The sequence below is a fragment of the Mustela nivalis genome, assembly GCF_964662115.1.
Source record: "Mustela nivalis genome assembly, chromosome: 13".
In the NCBI taxonomy this organism is placed as follows: Eukaryota; Metazoa; Chordata; class Mammalia; order Carnivora; family Mustelidae; genus Mustela; species Mustela nivalis.
Window position 1 is genome coordinate 80,328,586 of NC_139032.1, and position 18,470 is coordinate 80,347,055.

At 39.2% G+C, this 18,470-nt stretch overlaps 1 protein-coding gene and 1 long non-coding RNA gene across 3 annotated transcripts in view; one reads left to right on the forward strand and one right to left on the reverse strand.

Annotated features, from left to right (window-relative positions):
- LOC309846437 overlaps positions 1-18,470 on the forward strand; it is a 112,735-nt gene that overhangs the window by 55,317 nt on the left and 38,948 nt on the right. The window contains exon 3 of one of the 2 annotated variants that reach the window (XR_014301936.1): positions 3,547-4,888. The exons of the other annotated variant lie outside the window; for it this stretch is intronic. This is a non-coding gene — a long non-coding RNA (uncharacterized lncRNA). Of the gene's footprint in view, positions 1-3,546; positions 4,889-18,470 lie in introns of those variants that run through there. 2 annotated transcript variants of the gene reach the window in all.
- Positions 2,632-18,383, reverse strand: LOC309846435 (N-acetyllactosaminide alpha-1,3-galactosyltransferase-like). Its single transcript, XM_082695348.1, has 6 exons — positions 18,184-18,383; positions 17,163-17,248; positions 15,644-15,676; positions 13,050-13,103; positions 8,963-9,097; positions 2,632-3,896 (listed from the first exon to the last, which is right to left on the reverse strand). Exons 5-6 carry the CDS (start codon positions 9,088-9,090, stop codon positions 3,203-3,205), a joined length of 822 nt encoding a protein of 273 aa, XP_082551474.1. The 5' UTR covers positions 9,091-9,097; positions 13,050-13,103; positions 15,644-15,676; positions 17,163-17,248; positions 18,184-18,383; the 3' UTR covers positions 2,632-3,202.

Sequence of the window (18,470 nt, forward strand, 5' to 3'; positions counted from 1 at the left end):
ATGGACTCAGGCAGATTGAAAAAATTGGTGACAAGAAAGTCTGAGGTCCTTTATGGGCTTCTGAAATGGGTACAGAGGGTAAGGATGTGAGTGTCACCTGAAAAATACTCACCACAGAGCAATCTTAGTAGAGGGGGGTATCAGTCATCAAGTAGAGAAAAACTTCTATGATGTTAGCCAACCTCTTTTTGTAGTCACCACAGTGCTTCCTAGATGACGCATGTACAAAGTGGCCTTGGGGGCAGGGATGGAGGCTACCCAGTGATTCAGTAAGGTAGACTTTCCTCTCATCAGTGATGATCTGGCTTTCTCTGTGGCTAACTGTGCAACCACCCAACAGCAGAGGCCACCCTGACTATATCAGATGACTCCTTTCTTTGAGGGACTGTCTGGCCACTGGTGGCATATTGGTTATTTTGGATCTTTTCCATCAGGGAAGGAGAAGAAATTTGTCCCCAAGTAAATATATTCTGTGTACAGATATAACTTCCTTTTCCATAGTGTCTCTGCGAATACCACCACTTACGGACTTACAGAATGTTTTATTCACTGCCTCTACCAGGATATAGATTTTATTGTCAGTTAAGTGCAATGATAGATTCCTGTCCGTGGAATTCACTGGTCTTACCATGGAACTCCTATCCTAGAAGCAGCTAACTTTAAGAAATGGCCTAAAGAAGAATCAGTTATAATATCAGCTATAAGGCAACATTTGGTGAAGTTGGGAGTTCTGTCCTAAAGGTTTGGGATATATCTTAAAATAGTGGTTGCTATATCATATTGTCTTCCTCAAAGCCAGAATGCATGGATCCTGGAACTTGGAAGTAGAGATGTGAGGCTTTCTTTTACACCAAATAATCTATGGGACAGTTTTCAGTTCCTTCTCTGCAATCTTGGGCTCCGTGAGTTTGGAGGTTCTAGTGCACAGGGAAACAAAGTGATGGTCCCATTGAATTGGGATCTGAGACTTCCCTTGGCCATTCTGCCTTCTCATCATGCTGAATCAACAGCCAAAGAAGGGGGTCTCTATCCTGGATCAGGGAACTAAGCACAGCTACCAAGATGACAGCAGGTTGTTATTACACAATAGTGGAATGAGGGCTGTAGATAGAATTCAAGGTGTTCCCTGGGAGCCTCTTAAACCATGGCAATCCAATGAATAAAGACCCACTAAGGACTCAGATCCCACAGGATAAAGGTTTATGTCATCTCACTAGTAAAGAACCCTATTCTGCTGAGCTTTTTGCAGAGGGTAAGGAACATAAAATTGGTGGTGGAAGAAAGAAGTGATCAATATGAACTTGACCTTAGAACTTGCTACAGTGGGGTGCCTGGGTGACTCAGTGGGTTAAAGCCTCTGCCTTCAGCTCAGGTCATGATCCCAGGGTCCAGGGATTGAGCCCTGCATCAGGCTGTCTGCGCAGCAGGGAGCCTGCTTCCTCTTCTCTCTGGCTGCTTCTCTGCCTACTTGTCATCTCTGTCTGTCAAATGAATAAATAAAATCTTAAAAAAAAAAACTGGCTACAGAAATGAGGACTATAGCAGGCATGTATATTTATATTATAAACGTAAGTATGTGTGTGTGTATATATATATATCTTTTTATATGTTAACTAATTATTTTTCCTTCTCCTGCTTTTTTTTTTTTCCTTAAGGAGGAATGTTAGTTATTCTTTTCTTTACAATTTAGATCAGAGTTCACCAAACTGAAGAACCACATATAGTCCCGAGGGAGAGGATCTCATGTCATCTTGGGTTCCTGGACACAATGAGGGAAACAATGTTGGGTGTTACTTTGTGTTTCACCCTTTTGGGAAGAAAATGGTTGTTTATGCAAAAGTTGATTAAATTCTGCAAGGTAGAAACATGAAATTGTTTTACAGGAGTTAGACATGGGTGGAAGAAGTATGGGTGCTTTGTGACAAAATGGGTAAACTGTGGTAGACATTTGTCTGTTTCCTGTGAGGTTCCTCTCAGCTTTTCTGTGCTTTGCTCACTATGGCAGCGACCTACATCTCCCAGACGCCCTTGCATCTGACTAATGGATAGCACTGGACAGTGGAAAACAGGCAGACAGGATAGGAGTAGGAGAAAAGTCTGTATGTTTCTCTCTTGGCTTTAGGTGACATCTTTAACAGTGACTGGGATTCCTCTCTTTATTGTCCCCACTCATGCCTGGGAACTCATACTAGGTTCTAGCTCTTTCTGGACATTCTACAATTTTTCCATCAGCCTTAGAACTGTTACTGCCTTCATTTAAAAGAAAAAATTATGGGTCGCTCCACTCTCTTGCATACTCCTCAGGTTTGTTATTACCTCTTTTATATGTCTAGTTCTCTGCGCTAAATCCCCACTTTTTAAAATACCAACAATAGTAGTATCTGTTTTCCTAACTGGACCCTGACTAGTGATAAAATCTGTGTGTATGCGTGTATGTGCACATGTGTGTGGTATAAATCAAGTTGTATAACTATGTATAACACCTGTCACTATGTAAACATGTGAGTGTGTGAGAGTGTGTGTGTGTGTGTTTGTGTGTGTATTCATGTGGTAGGTATGTAATGCCCATGAAAAAGCTATTGAAGGGTAGGTTTTCAAAGGGAGAATAAAGGGGGGGCTTTCAATTTTCTCTGTATCTTGTTTATTTTCAGTTAGTTTTTATAACAAACAACTTTGTAGTTTTAAAACTAAAAATTCAAAAAATTTTTGAATGACTTAGAGTTTCCTAAGTAATGATCTGGTCATCTGGTGATGACTTTAACATCTTTAATGTTGTACTTAAAGAATGTACTATTCTTGCATTCACTTCTTATCCACACCTCTAGACAATCCCCTTTCTTAAGCAATATGAGAAGTGTGTATCCGCATGGATCAACAAAAATATTTCAGGTTTGATTTTCTGGTGAGAGATTCTCTTTTGTTCAATGTGGTCCAACAAATAGTATTTCCTCAACACTCACACAGGATACAAAGTCACTGTATCTCCTTCCAATGTCAGTATGTCCATTCTGCAACTGCTATGTCCGCTTTTATACAATCCGAAATGAATATGAGGAAAAGTATGAGTATACTGTGTGGGTGGCCTTGCCATCTTTGTTAGTGAATTTTTTTTTAGTGCTAAAATTTGTCAAGTGCTAATTTCCTCAGGAATAAGACATGATGATGCTCTTAACTTCAGCAACCTGAAGGAAGTGCTATATAATTACACTGTGACCCTAAGATTTTTATAATCCTTTTTAGCCCAGTAGAGTTTGATGTTGTGAATAAAAGGAACATCCGTTTTAGAAAAAGCCCAGCAATATTCCGGTGATAAGACTTTAGTGGGTTTGTGGAGAAAGAAATACTTGTTTAAGTGACTTTCATCATGCCAAACTGCTTCAATGCTGTTTTTCTTGTCGTTCATGATTCCTTTTAAGCACTCCCTGGCAATATTGAGAACTTGAATGGGCGTGCCACCAAATACAGCAGCATGGTAATAAAAATCTCCCATACCAAAAGGTATATATGCTTCTGATAACTTACTTCTTTCATATGGCACTCCTATAGGGTCTTCCTTATACCAGTAAGCATGTAGCTGAGCTACTGACTGCCCCAGAGTCTCCAATCCATACTTCCTGATGAAAACTTGATCCACGTCCATGCAGAAGAGAAAATCAACTTCATATTGGATATGGTCTTCAACGTGTTCACTGATAGACTTCATGCGCATCATACTGATATCTTGCCATCGCTTCTCTCGCTTGATTTTAAACACTTTGATCGAACGGAGGCGACTCAGCTGTATCCAAGGCATTCTGGAGAAGTCATCTATCAGGACATAAATTATGACTTTATGGCCAACCATGAAAAACTTATCTGCAGAGAACATAAATTTCTTCAAATAGTGGTCAATGTATCTGTGAAGCAAATAAGAAATGACTGAGTTCATTGTCTTACATTTTGGTGAAACACGTACTACTTTAATTATCCTGGCTTGTCCAAACATACTAGTAAGCAAACCAAATATTAGAAGTACTTCTTGAGTTATAGTTAAGTGGTGTAAAAGCAAGTGAAGTCATCTGCTTTTCCTCTCCCTGACGGGGTTCTGCGAATTATAGGAAAGAAGAGGACTTCCTCATGAGGGGGAATGAAACTTGGTGAGGTCAGGCAACAGCATCGAGCCCAGGGCAAGATGACAGCCAGAGCCTTCAGGGTGATCAGAGAAGAGGGACTTTGCTTTTCAGGTTGTAGGCAAGAAGGTCTTGAGGCATTGCAAGAATAGCGAGTGATGTCTGCGGCTTGCTTTATGAGGAGTCAGTTACGCAGAAAAGGTCACAGGTAGCCTAGTCAGCTACCGCTATCTGCACTCTCTTGTTTTGCCTCATGGTCTTTAATATAACGCTAAGTTTGCAGCATTAGATAACAAAACTTTCTCATTTCTCGTCCCTCCAAACAGTGAAAATTATCAGAACAATACGTGATCTGAAGTAACTTAAGAAAAGGATGGGCGATCATACACACCTCAGCCTCAAATAATATTTATATAATCCTTAAAAATAAGTTCTGAATATTGACCTAAGTTTTAAGAAACATAGTGGATGGAGTCAGGAGAAAACTTTCTAGTTTGGATTATCTAAAACATCTAAATAATTAAAGCAAGATAAATTATGAAAAATATCACTTAAAATAGTCTACTGAGTTGGAAACTAACAACTCAAGTGCAAAGAAATACAATTTATCCACACTTTATCCACATTTTTTATGGTTCATGCTTTGGTGTTATGTTTCAGAAACGTTTCCTGCCTAAAGTAGTGAAAATATGCTCCTATGTTTTCCTCTAGTTGCTTTATTGTTTTAACTTTCATATTAAGTTGGTTATCCATGTGAATGAATTTTTGTTTATGACATACTATAGGGTTGTTTTTGTTGTTCTCGGCCTTTAATAGTAATCCTATTTGCCGGGAATGCCTGGGACTCACCTCAGCCCTGCTACTTGTGGCAAGACCCCCCCACAGACATTTCCCCTACAGAGCCAATGTTGGCTGGACCAGTCCTGGTGGTTCTTATTACACTTGCAAGATGCATCTCAGGAACAACTACCAGAGAACTTTGAAAAAATGAGATTTATTATTCACAAGCGCTGGAGGGTACAGGGTAAGTGCAGTGTCACAGAGCGAGGTCCTACGTAGGGAGAGAGAAGGGGGTACCTTGGAGGTTCCACCTTTTTTGGGGTCGGGGGTGGGGTGCCTGGGGTTTCACAATTTAAAACCTAATAGCAAGAATGAAAGCACAGGAAGGAAAATGCAGGGTCACTCAAGTGGTCGGTTTTGTAGGTTACCCAGGCCTCTCTTTAAAAGGGGAATTTCATGGGAGGGGTGGCCTGGCTCTTTACCTAGTTGTCTAGCTAGTGACTATGTTAAGACTGACAATAGGTTTATCTGAGTTGGATATCTTTGACATGGATGTCTCAGTGATCAAAAGCTTAATGGCAGGCATTTACAAGAAAAAAAGTTTATTGTCAGGCACTCTCACTATAATGGCAAACTTTGTTTTTTTAATTTTTAAAAAGCTTTATATTTTGGAATGGTCTTAGATTTATAAAACAGGGGCAAACATATTATAGAGAGTACTCGTATGTGCTCTACCCACCTTCCCCTACTGTTAATGTTGTCTATAACCGTGGTACATTTGTCAAACCTAGGAAATTATCAGTGGTTAAATACTATAACTAAACCACAGATTTTATTTTGATTTCACCAGTTTTCCCCCTAAATGGCCTTTCTAGTTTCTAGGCTCCAATCCAGAATACATATTGCATTTCATCATGATGTCTCCTTAAGCTCCTCCAGGTGGTCTCAGTTTCTCTCCAGTTTGGGTCTTTCTGATGTTTTCTTAGGTAAGTTCATTTTTAATACAGTCGCATTTATCAACCCTTTTCTTTATGATTAGTATTTTCTGTATCTCGATTAAGAACTCCTTTCTTGTCTTGATTTCACTAAGCTACACTATGGTTTTCCCTTTTGGACGTCAAGCTCCCTGGGAATTATGTTTGTATACACTTGTCATACATACATACTATAGAGGTACAATTGTGGTGTTCTTGTTCTGACATCACCTTTCTCCAGCCTCATTGTAGAAGTCTTTCCCTACAGATCCACAATGTCATAGCCATAGCCAGAGTCTTTCACTTCTGCCTGGGTGTGTATGTTTTATTATATTGGCTTATTTGTTCATCCCTGTCACAAATATTCATGTCTAAATGCTCCATATAGATACTTTTTTTTAAAAGATTTTATTTATTTATTTGATGGAGAGAGACACAGTGAGAGAGGAAACAGCAGGGGGAGTGGGAGAGGGAGAAGCAGGCCTCCTGCCAAGCAGGGAGCCTGATGCAGGACTCAATCCCAGGACTCTGGGATCATGACCTGAGCTGAAGACAGATGCCCAATGACTGAGCCACTCAGGTGGCCCAAATATAGATACTTCCAATCTATCCTGTTTTCAGTCCCACCTATACTCCTATTTTCAGAGGCACTTGATGCCATTAATAACTGAGATTCTCAGTGGTTCTTTAACACACACGAAAGAGTTTTTATGATAAGGTTAATGAGGATTTGGTTTCAGTGGCCCTTCATTTGCATAGGACTCTTTAAGACTCATTGTGTTCTACCAAAGGAGGGGGGGAAGGAAGAAGAAGCTCCATTTATGTCCTGAAAGTAGCAGCATTGTCCTGGCATGGGGTCACTCATTGTGCCCTCTTACAGATCCTGGGGCAGCACTGGAGACAGATCAGAATAGATCTGGGAAGGAGGTGCACAGGAGCTTCTTCTGTAAGGATTCCTCTCTCCCTCCTTCCTTCCTTCCCTCCTTTCCTTCTTCTTTCCTTCTGTTTTCTTTTTTAAGATTTTATTTATTTATTTGAAAGAGAGAGAGTGAGTAAGAGAGAGAGATCACTATTTGGGAGGAGTAGAGGGAGGGGGAGAAGCAGACTCCCCACTGAGCAGGGAGACTGATGTGGGGCTTGATACCAGATTTCAGGATCATGACCTGAGCCAAAGGCAGCCACTTAACCAACTGAGCCATCCAGGAACCCCTGTGTTATTTTCTTTTTAAATATAAATTACTATCAGGGGTGCCTGGCTGGCTTAGTCAGAAGAGCATGCGACTCTTGATCTTGGGGTTGTGAGTTCAAGCTTCACATTGGGTGTAGAGATTACAAACAAAAACAAAAACAAAAAACTTATAAAATAGATCTATTTAAAAAAAAGAATAAGTTACTATCAATATTTAATAATGAGTTACTATAAAGCTGATAAAATTTGAAATTTTATTTTATTTATTTCTATTTATTTTATTATTATGTTCAATTAGCTGAAATAAACATCATTAGTTTTTGATAAGTTGCATATAACACAATGATTCATAAGTTGCATATAACACAAGTGCTCATCACAACACATGCCCTCCTTGATACCCATCACCCGATTACCCATCCCTCATCTCCCTCCCTTCTGTAACCTTCAGTTTCTCATGATTTGTCTCCCTCTCTGATTTCTTCCCATTCAGTTTTCCCTCCCTTTCCCCATGGTCCTCGGCACTATTTCTTATATTCCATATATAAGTGAAACCATATGATAATTGACTTTCTCTGCTTAACTTATTTTTCTTGGCATAATACCCTCCAGTTCCACCCATGTGGATGTAAATGATAGATATTCACCCTTTCCGATGGCTGAGTAATATTCCATTGTATGTATGAACCACATCTTCTTTGTCCATTCATCTGTTGAAGGACATCTCAACACCTTCCACAGTTTGGCTATTGTGGACATTGCTGCTATGAACATTAGGGTGCATGTGTCCCTTCTTGTCACTACATCTCTATCTTTGTGGTAAAAGCCCAGTAGTGCAATTGCTGGGTCATAGGGTAGCTCTATTCTTAACATCTTGATGAGCCTCCATATTGTTTTCCAGAATGGCTGTACCAACTTGTATTCCCACTAACAGTGTAAGAGGGTTCCCTTTTCTCCACATCCTCACCAACATTTGTTGTTTCCTATCTTGTTAATTTTTGCCCTTCTAACTGGTGTAAAGTGGTATCTCATTGGGGTTTTGATTTGTATTTCCCTGACGGCTAGTGATGCTGAACATTTTTTCATGTGCCTGTTAGCCATTTGTATGTCTTCATTGGAGAAGTATTTGTTCATGTCTTCTGCCCATTTCTTGACTGGATTATTTGGTTTTTTTGGGTATTGAGTTTGAGAACTTCTTTATAAAAATTTATAATTTTAATTGGTAATATGTAAGTTGTTCAACTTAATACTTTTTTGTATCTTTTTGGGTATAATTTTGATATGAGGGCAGCACTTGCTTCATAAAATGAATTGGAAAGTGTTCCTTTCTCTTTGATTTTTCGAAGATTATATAGAACTGATGTTAATTCTTTAAATATTTGGTAGAATTTTCCAGTGAAAACATCTGGGTCTGGAGACTTTAGGAGTTTTTAAAATTATGAATTCTATTTCCTCAATAGATATAGGGCTATTGAAACAGTTGATTTCATTTTGGGTGGGTTGTGATAGTGTTTTCAAGGTCTATTTCACCTAAGTTTTCAAATGTATGTGTGTATAGTATTCTCTGATTATTCTTTTGATGTCTGCCACGTATGAGGTGATATACCCTGTTTCTTTCCTAATATTGGTAATTTCTGTCAAATTTTTTTCTTTGCCATACTTCCTGGGTGATTGTGAACTTTACTGATTTTTTTTCAAAGAAAAAGCTTTTTGATTCTTTGATTTTTCTCTATGGCTTCTCTGTTTTCAGTTTCATGGATTTCTGTTCTCATCTTTACTATTTCCTTAATTCTGTTTACTTTGTCTTTATTTTGTCCCACTTTTCTTAGATTCTTGAGGTGGGATTATTGATTAACTACCATTTTCTATAATAAAAAACTTGAATGTAAAGGACATTTGGCATTACCTACCTTCCTACAGCAAATACAGTCAATCCCACAGTAATTTTATGTTTTTCATAATACTTTTCCAATATTTCTTTATCAAAAGTGCCATCCCACACAACTGGAGCTGACCAGTTGGTGGTAGTCAGGTTCATGGATTCACTGTAAGAAAGACATAAGAATTATGAACAAGATATATTTTGATAAAACTTCAGTAGTTGTTACTAAAGTATAAAGCCTGTATCTGGTTGCAGCATTTCCTTACTCCTAATCCAAAGCCTGATTGTTATGATAAACTAGAGAAACAGCTTCTCATAAATGACTAGATCATTACAAAAGTAATTACAGATTAGTTATACTGCGATTCCAAGATCTTTGAGGACACAGATAAAATGTCACCCAAAGTCTAAAGTAAGAATACCTCCTGTATTTGGATGAAATCTCCTGGTCTGAGGCTTTTTGACATTAATTATTTTCAGAGATCATATTTTGAAAAATGACCTTTCCAGTTTCATAATCCTAAAATGCTGCCAGGCTACTATTACTGCATACTATCAGAAACAACTTTGTCAAAACACTGGAAGGTAGAGTTTTAGAGCAATCAAGCAAAGGTTAAATTAAGAAAAGAATGACAACACAATAGGAGAAGGAGAGCTTTGTGGGATTTTTATTTAGCCTTATACCAACTCCCTGCCAGTATGGCAGTGGTACTGAAAACACAAAACCATGTCCTCAGTGGAATAACTGCTTCTGGAGGAGAAGAATGGATCTAATTCCAAAGGAATTGTGTTTGTCCATTTTGACCCGAGGGTTCCTCAAAGGACTGGACTTCTAGTGCTTTCCTTTGTTTTGCTTAACTCAGAACTCTCTCAAAATGGAAAAATGGGTAAGTGGAGGGCAATCCTTGAAAATGTTTTAAAAAGGAACAAGCCCCTGCCACCTGAGGCAAGAAATTACAGTTGGAATAAACACTAGATGTGCTGAAAGCCTGGGAAGAAAAGTTTGGAAGAGAGTTCTTTGAAAAGTAAAGCCTTTGACAAGATCCTATGTATAATGAGGAATTAGGAAATCCATGCACATGTTCAGAGCAGGTTACATGCTCAGAAAAGATCTCTGAAGATCCTAAGCTTTCACCTCTGGATGATATTTAGACTCAGTAAAAACAGGAAGTAAGGCTAAGGTAGAGTTGTAAATAGCTGGGCTGTGTTGAAGGAGGACCCAAACACAGAACCAATCCTCAAGAACTGTGTAAGAGGGTTCATTTCTTCCTTCTTCTTCTTTTCTTTTCTTTTTTCTCCTCTTTTCTTTTCTTCTTCTTCCCCCTTCTCCTCTTCCTCCTTCTCTTCTTCTTCTTCTTCTTCTTCTCTAAGAGCCCTCCAACCACCACCATCACCACCACTCTGGCTCTAGTCATTTAAGAATATCTCTGTCAAACCACTAGCTGACCACAAACCAAAGGAACAGAGACCTCCCAGACCAAATAAGACAAAAAATACAGTCTTTAAAAATAGTTTGGAAAAGTCACTAAAAAGACAAACAACTATAATTCACAGTAAGCAAGAACAGCTGTAGGAGGTAAGAGAATCTGACTTCCAAAGTGATCACATTATAATATACAAAATGCTTAGTTTTCAACTAAAAATTATGAGGCATGCAAAGAAACAAGAATGTATGGCCCATTCATAGGGGAAAAAATTGACAAAAACGGGAATTGACAAAAACTAGGGAAGCGCAGACATTGGACTTACTAGAACCAGACTTTAAACCAACTATTTTAAATGTGCTGAAAGAACCAAAGAAAACTATGGACAAAGAACTAAAGGAAACCAGGAAAGCAACAGCTTAACAAATAGAGAATGTGAATAAAGAGATAGAAATGATAAAGGGAACCAAATAGAAACTCTGGAGCTGAGAAGTATAATAGTTAAAAAGCAAAAACAAAAACAAACCACCAAACTTGTCATAAGATTTCAGCAGCAGATTTGAACAGGCAGAAGAAAGAATCAGATACACATAGAACATTTTAACCAATAACAGAATACATATTCTTCTCAAATACACTTGGAATATTTTCAGGGTGATTATGTGGTAAGTCGTAAAGCAAATCTCAATAAATTTAAGATTGCTGGAAACATGCAAACTATCTTTTTCATTGACAATGGAATGAAATCAATAACAAGAAAATTTGGAAAGTTCACAAGTATGTGGAAATTGAACACACTCTTAAACAACCAATGGGCCAAAGGGAAAAAAAAAAACACAAAAAGGAATTAAAAAATACAATGAGATGAATAAAAATGAAAATATGACATACCATACTTTTCACATGCAGTGAAAAGCAATACTCAGAAGGAAATATATGGCTGTAAACATCTGTATTAAAAAAGAAGAAAGATATCCTATAATAACCTAACCTTCTACCTTAAGGAACTAGAAAAAAACAGCAAACTAAACCCAAAACAAGCAGAAGGAAGAAATAATAAAGACTGAAGCAGAGACAACTGACCTAGAAAAAGAGAAAAAAATGATAGAATTAATGAAGCCAAAAGTTAGTTCTTTGAAAAGATCAACAAAATTGACAAATCTTTTTTTTTTTAAGATTTTATTTATTTGTCAGAGAGAGAGAACACCCAAGCAGGGGGAGCAGCAGGCAGAAGGAGAGGCAGATAGAGGGAGAAGCAGGCTCCCCGCTGAGCAAGGAGACTCTGATGGGGGGAAAAAGAAACAGAGGGAGTTGAATTTTATTAGCAGGTTATTTGGAATCTGTGTAAATGAATATATGGTTTTCTCCTTTGTTCAATTGTTGGTTTGAATCATTATCCTGAGTACAAGGATATGCCTTACTTGTCTCGTTAATGGGATCCTGTGCCAGTTACTAAGCTAGCATCTTTCATAACTGAATCCACCACACTATACTTAGCTTTATTGTCCTGAGCTGGGACTCTGCAAACCACATTTCTGCTTTGCCAGTGGGCACCCGGGCGGCTCTGCTAACAGAGGTCACTGGGGAAAAATTACAGGCCTGGAGGAAGAAGGAACTTACTCTTTCCTGTTTCCAGTGAGCTCCTTGCCTAACTCCTGTTCCCTCAAATCCCACACCCCCATATCTGCAGTTCCTTCCCAGACCAGCAGTTGAATCCAGATTTCAGGTTTTCCAACACTTAAAAACCCAGCCTCCTGGGGCACCTGGGTGGCTCAGTGGGTTAAGCCACTGCCTTCGGCTCAGGTCATGATCTCAGGGTCCTGGGATCGAGTCCCGCATCAGGCTCTCTGCTCAGCAGGGAGCCTGCTTCCTCCTCTCTCTCTCTCTGCCTGCCTGTATGCCTACTTGTGATCTCTGTCTGTCAAATTAAAAAAAAAAACAAAAAACAAAAAACCCAGCCTCATGGTGCCCTTCCCTAGAAGGCTGATTCCCTGTCCCAAGAGGCCTATCAAGAGCTGAGAGATACCAGCATCAGTGGTATAAGAGCATAAGAGTTTAAGCTCAAGTTACCTAGTTAACAACTTTATACTCATTAACAATTCTTTGTATTAAATTCCCAGTTAAAATAATTCTGGTGCTTTCTGTGTCCTGATTAGATTTGAAAAAAAGTTAAGGTATCACAGGAGGAGAGTCACAGACCATTATCCAATCATGATCTTAACTGGACATCTCCTTGCAAAGTTTTATTTAGGATAAGTCCAGAAATGCTGCAACACCAGGGAGAAAAACAGGAGGGTGTAGTAAGAAGAGGAAGTCAGAGAGGCCAGAGGAAAGCTGCCATATTAAAGTGAGAAGTACGCAGATGGCCCACCTATCTGATTCGGGCTTTGGTTCCCTCCTTGGTGAAATGAGGAGAATCAACCAAAAGATCTTAGATACACTCTTCACACTTTGACCTGACATAATTTTAAGGCCTTTGGCTTTCTGTCATTCTACATTCTCATTTATGGAGAATGTGGGCCCTAACGTCCATTCCCAATGCATCTTGGTCACTGCTTATTTTTTTAAAACGTAATCAAAGATTCACCTGCCATCTAACAGTTAGAATGCCATTTGTAGTATTGTTGCCATCTGTTAACTTCTGAACGATCTATGGATCAATCTCACATGTGTTTGATTTGGAATTCTTACCTGGGAGAAAACCAGTCTGATAGCTTTAATTCTTTTGACTGAGTATCCACAGATCTATCAGGAGAAATAATGCAAAGAATCACACTGTATCTATTTGAGTTTGTGGTAATGAATGTCTTCCAAATCATGGACTATGTTATAATCCCATGTAAAGTGCAAGATAAGTGTGCAGCAGTACAAAAAGCAATGATCAACTTTGATGGAAGTGGCAGGGAAAATCATGATTTATCTTGACTTGAGTCTCTAGGCTGCCCAGAAACCTTTACGTGTTTCCACAATGCTCATTCTCCTTCTCACTGATAGAGATAAAAGCTCCCTCAGTCTGCTGCCACCTTGCCTCCAAATTTATCTTGAGCACTGGTTCCTGCCACCTTTTACTGCAATAAAAATATAACCCTACTTTCTGGCCTTAAATGTCCTATCTGCTCAGGAGTCTTGGTTTGAAGGGTTTCTCCTCAGCTTTCTATTTGATCAGTTAACATGTGTGCAGGCATTTTCCTGTGGCTTCAGATTTGTTTGTGCATCTTGACCACTGCCAGGAACTGAAGACCCAGACATCAAATTATGTTTTGGAGTCTTCTGCTTGAGTTTGCACTGATGCCACTAGATGATGTTTAATGTGAAAATCATCCTGTCTTCCCCAAAGTAGGTCCCTTTCATATGTTGCCTTATCACTTAGATTGACAAAGCAGAAGTTATGAGCAATGTTCTACACTCAGAGCACTCCCTAAAACCTGACCTCAAATCCATCATTAACCCCTACTGGCTGTACCTCCAAAACATCTCTCAAATCCATCCCCTATCTTCATCCTCTGTCACCACATGACTTGATATCACCATCATCTGTCGGGGCTACGTTAGTAGCCTTCTAATTGGTCTCACTGTTTGTACATTTTCAAAAAGACTTTGTAGTATGAAAAATGTCAAAGGTCCACAAACTGAAAGAGAAGAATATAATGAACCCCCATATTCCCATCCCCCGTAATTAATACTGTGATTCCTTCTCTACCTGTCCTTGCACTGGCTTTTTCAACCCATTCTCCATATGTCCACTGTACTTCCACTGTCATGTTTCTGAAGCTCCACAGTTCTATTTAATAGGGTTCATTGACTTCCCATTTTCCTAAGGATCACATCTACATTCCTTAAATGGCCATGACATTTGGAGTGATCTGACCCTTCACACTGTTCCGGACACATCTCCTACCCAGCCCCACAATGATAACTTTCCATACTCACTTGCCCCTTTAAATTTCCTTAAACATGCCACAACTTAAACCAGCTAATTCCTACATAGCCTTTAGGTCTTGTGTTAAATATCCCTACCTAAGAGATTGCTAGATATTGCTAGATAAAGTTAGATTTCCTTCATCAATAGCTAATACTTATGGAATACTTTCCTAAGTATTATCTAATTTAATCCACCCCTATGAGATAGGTATTGTTGTCATTTTTATTGTCCTCATTTTACAAGATAAGGAAACTGAGACACAAAGAGCTTTTATTATCTTGTCCAGATGCACAGCAGGTGGAAAGACAAACATTTGGGCCTGAGTCCTTACTTCCTCCATCCTATACACTCTAATGGCACCCTGGCTAGCCTATTGTTGGAGAGTTGATCCTGGACTGAGTTCAGGAGGGGATTGAGCAGCTGCGGAGCTGAGTTGTATGTCATGAGTGAATACCACAGTATCCAGGGTGTGACTGAGAGAAGGCCTTCTACATAGGCACCTGCCTCATTGACAGCAAAGCCTTTGGATACCAAGCATTAGTGTGTTAAGGCCATATGTGTAAAGTCTGATACTAAGGAGAGCTGATATTAATGATAGAGTGATTATTAGATTTGTTACATTGTGTATATTTTACCAGAAAACATGTTAAATCATTCTTTCTCCCAGCCTCTTCTGCATGTTCCCACCTTTGTCTAGGGGGTTTCCTCTTGTTTTCAGGTGGTTGAGAGTTACTGCCCCTGTTAGCCATGGCTCTATAGAGGAGAAACACCCTGCCAATGAAAACCATCTTACTGTATTATTTTCATGCACAGAGCAGCTCACCCAGATATGGAGTCACTGTCCTGGTGAGAGCTTTGTGCACCATAGAACCACCAGAGAAATAAAGCTCTTAGACACAGCAAGCATCAGAAAGGAAGTTTCTTTTACTTCACTATGTGGGTTCCCATGACTCAAGGGAGAAACTGAAGAACATACTATGATTTGGGGTCCTGTGCAATTCTTAGGGAAGTTTTCCTCTCTGCTCATGTTCTGATAGTATGATTTTGCAGGTGGCCTATGGTTAATAACAATCTCCCAAGTCTTCTAACCAAAACTTTACTCCGATGATATTTCCCAGAGCTTTAAAAGACCCAGAATTCCTGGAAGCTGGGTTCTGGCTCCCATCACACGTTTCCCCTAACCAGTTCTCACTCCTAGTACTCCTAGTCCTCTGGCCTTATATGAGTATCTCCAACATATGTTTGCAAAGTTATTTTGGTTTACCCTGCCTGCAGGAGCCAAGGACTTGCAGGCACCCCACTGTCCTCCGACAGGTTTTATCCTCAAAGAAGAGGTCATAGAGCATTTGTAAATAAGACTTACCAGCACTGGTATATCTGCTGTAGTTTCTTTGTGCTTAGGATAAACAAACAGCATTATATTACTTTTAAACTTATATAAAGTGTTTCCACATTTAATTTTTTAAAAGATTTTATTTATTTATTTGAGAGAGAGAGAGAGCAGAGGAGGAGTGAGAAGAAGAAGCTCAGCAGAGAGCCCAATGTGGGGCTTGATTGGAGGATCTTGAGATCATGACTTGAGTCAAAAGCAGATGCTTAACAGACTGAGCCACCCAGGCACCCCGGGTTTCCACATTTAAGATGACTAGTTATATTCCATCAATCCATGCATTTTGTTACCTAATATTGCCAAATATTCAATGAACACCTAATATTATGGACAGGATATTTTTGTCCCCTCAGATCTGTATGTTGAATTCCTAACCCCCAGTATGATGGCATTATGAGGAGGGACCTTTGGGACATGATTAGGTAATGAGGTTGGAACCCCCATGAATGGGATGAGTAGCCTTGCAAAAGTGATACCAGAAGACTCCCTTGTCCCTTCCGCCATGTGAAGACACAGGGAGAAGGCAGCTGTCTATGGACCAGGACATCAAGTCCTCCAGTGCCTTGATCTTGGAGGACCTCTCAGCCTCCAGAACTGTGAGAAATAAATGTCTGTTGCTGATAAGCCACCCAGGGTGTGGTATTTCCATTATAGCAACGCAAATGGACTAAGACACATGCTATGTGCCAAGTACATTATTGGTTGTAGAGAAACAGTAGTGACTGCAGTTAAGGACTTCATATGCTGGATCTTAAAGAAAGGAAACCTAATTCTTTGAGCTAGAAATGACAGAAGAGCTAACTTAATGTCATTGAAACAATGGAATTTGCTAATTACCCATGAAATCTTTCTACTTGTGTAAATATATGGAGGGCAGATACCATACATAGTGCCTGAAGTCACGAATATTAGGGATATTTCTTAAAGGCGCCACCTATTTAAAAATGACAGTCTCTCTAACACTTGCCAACTAATAATTACATGGTCACTATCTTGGTAGCTTAACGTTGCTTCTTCTCACACATATGAGCCTACAAAAATTATATTAGCTTTGATCACATTAGAAGCAAAGAATTTTTATGCTGAAGGATGTGTTTATGATGATATATTTAAATGCCATTTGGATATTTTGGGGTATATTGGGGTATATATATTGGATTGATACATTTGGATGCTGATTTATTCAGGGGGTTAGCCTATCATCTTTCTGACAAACTAGATCCTTACCAAACCTCAGAATAAAATATCCATTAATTTTCATTTATTTATTTTTAAAGATTTTGTTTATTTTTTTGAGAGAGAGAAACACAGTGAGAGAGGGAACACAAGCAGTGGGAGTGGGAGAGAGAGAAGCAGGCCTCCCGCCAAGGAGGGAGCCTGACTCGGGGCTTGATCCCAGGGCCCTGGGATCATGACCCGAGCTGAAGGCAGACATTTAACAACTGAGACACCCAAGTGCCCAAAATATTCATTAATTTTTTTAAAAAATTACCTGAAATGATACCATCTGTGCAAAGCCCATAGAAACAATAAAAGTAATAACAACTGAATTATTTTTCTTCCATACTTCATCCTTTCCTGAGAGGAAAAAGAAACAGAAGTAGGCTAAATACAGAACAATGTATACAGAATGAGATGTATTGAATTGTGATTCTCCATGACTTAAACCAGCTGATTTCATAGATATTGGCTAGGGTTTGAGGCACATCCAGTCCTTGGATGTCTCTCTATAGGAAAATAGAGTTGAGTCTGTGGAGACACTTTCTGTGGGAGCTAGCTGCCCAAAGTCTTGGGACGTTAGCTGGTCTAAGCTGACCTTGATGCAAGAGTTTTTTTTTTGTTTTGTTTTGTTTTTTTTTAAGATTTTGTTTATTTATTTTTAACAGACAGAGATCACAAGTAGGCAGAGAAGCAGGCAGAGAGAGAGGGAGGAAGCAGGCTTCCTGCTGAGCAGAGAGCCCAATGTGGAGCTCGATCCCAGGACCCTGGGATCACGACCTGAGCCGAAGGCAGAGGCTTAACCCACTGAGCCACCCAGGCGCCCCGATGCAAGAGGTTTTATAACCTTCATTTTTTATTTCTAGAGTACACAGGGCTTTTCCTACAGAAAATAAAATACAGATGCCACTTGCCAGCCTACCTCGCAGGGTAGGATGTCAGAGAAAAGAGATAATTGTGAAAATACTTACTTGGACGCTAAGCAGCACATAGTTATGAAGGAACTTATTTTTAATGAATTAATATTATGAAGTTGGTCATTTCAAGACAGGTGATAGAACCAATAACATAAAATAGATGCTCTTTCTTAAAACTAATTGAATATAAAATTGAGTCCAAGAATGGGCTAAAGGCTTACCTATAATTTTTATATTATTTGTTCATTGACCTAGGAATTTTAGCCAGGAAGTTTATGAAGCTCCTTTGTAATATTCAGGCTATGCACTTATGAAATTGTGTGCAGAAATGAAATTGAAGGTGGCTCAGTCTGATTGAAATTAAGGACAAACTCTTACCTTCTGTTTTCCTAAGATCACATAGGACTTTTATATAATTTCTTCCTTAGAGACTTAACATTTAGGGTATGGTGGTTTGGGAAGACGTGTGGAAAACCTCACGTGGGCAGACAGTTTTCAAGCAGGACATTCTAAGACCCTTGAAAAATCATGAATCAGATAACTTGGTATTGGTTCTATGGCACTCCCCAGTTTGCCTGTTGATGATTTCAACCTTCTCAGAATGATGATGTCATCAGATTCTCTTTTGATGATGGAAGAATTGGATACTTGCAATCATAATAATT

Bases quoted from the DNA above. Each gene is read 5' to 3' on its own strand.
- LOC309846435 (XM_082695348.1), bottom strand. From the start codon at position 9,090: ATGAACCTGACTACCACCAACTGGTCAGCTCCAGTTGTGTGGGATGGC. The intron at 3,897-8,962 runs GTAGGTAATGCC...TTTGCTTCACAG, and splicing joins ACTGTATTTGCTGTAGGAAG to ATACATTGACCACTATTTGA.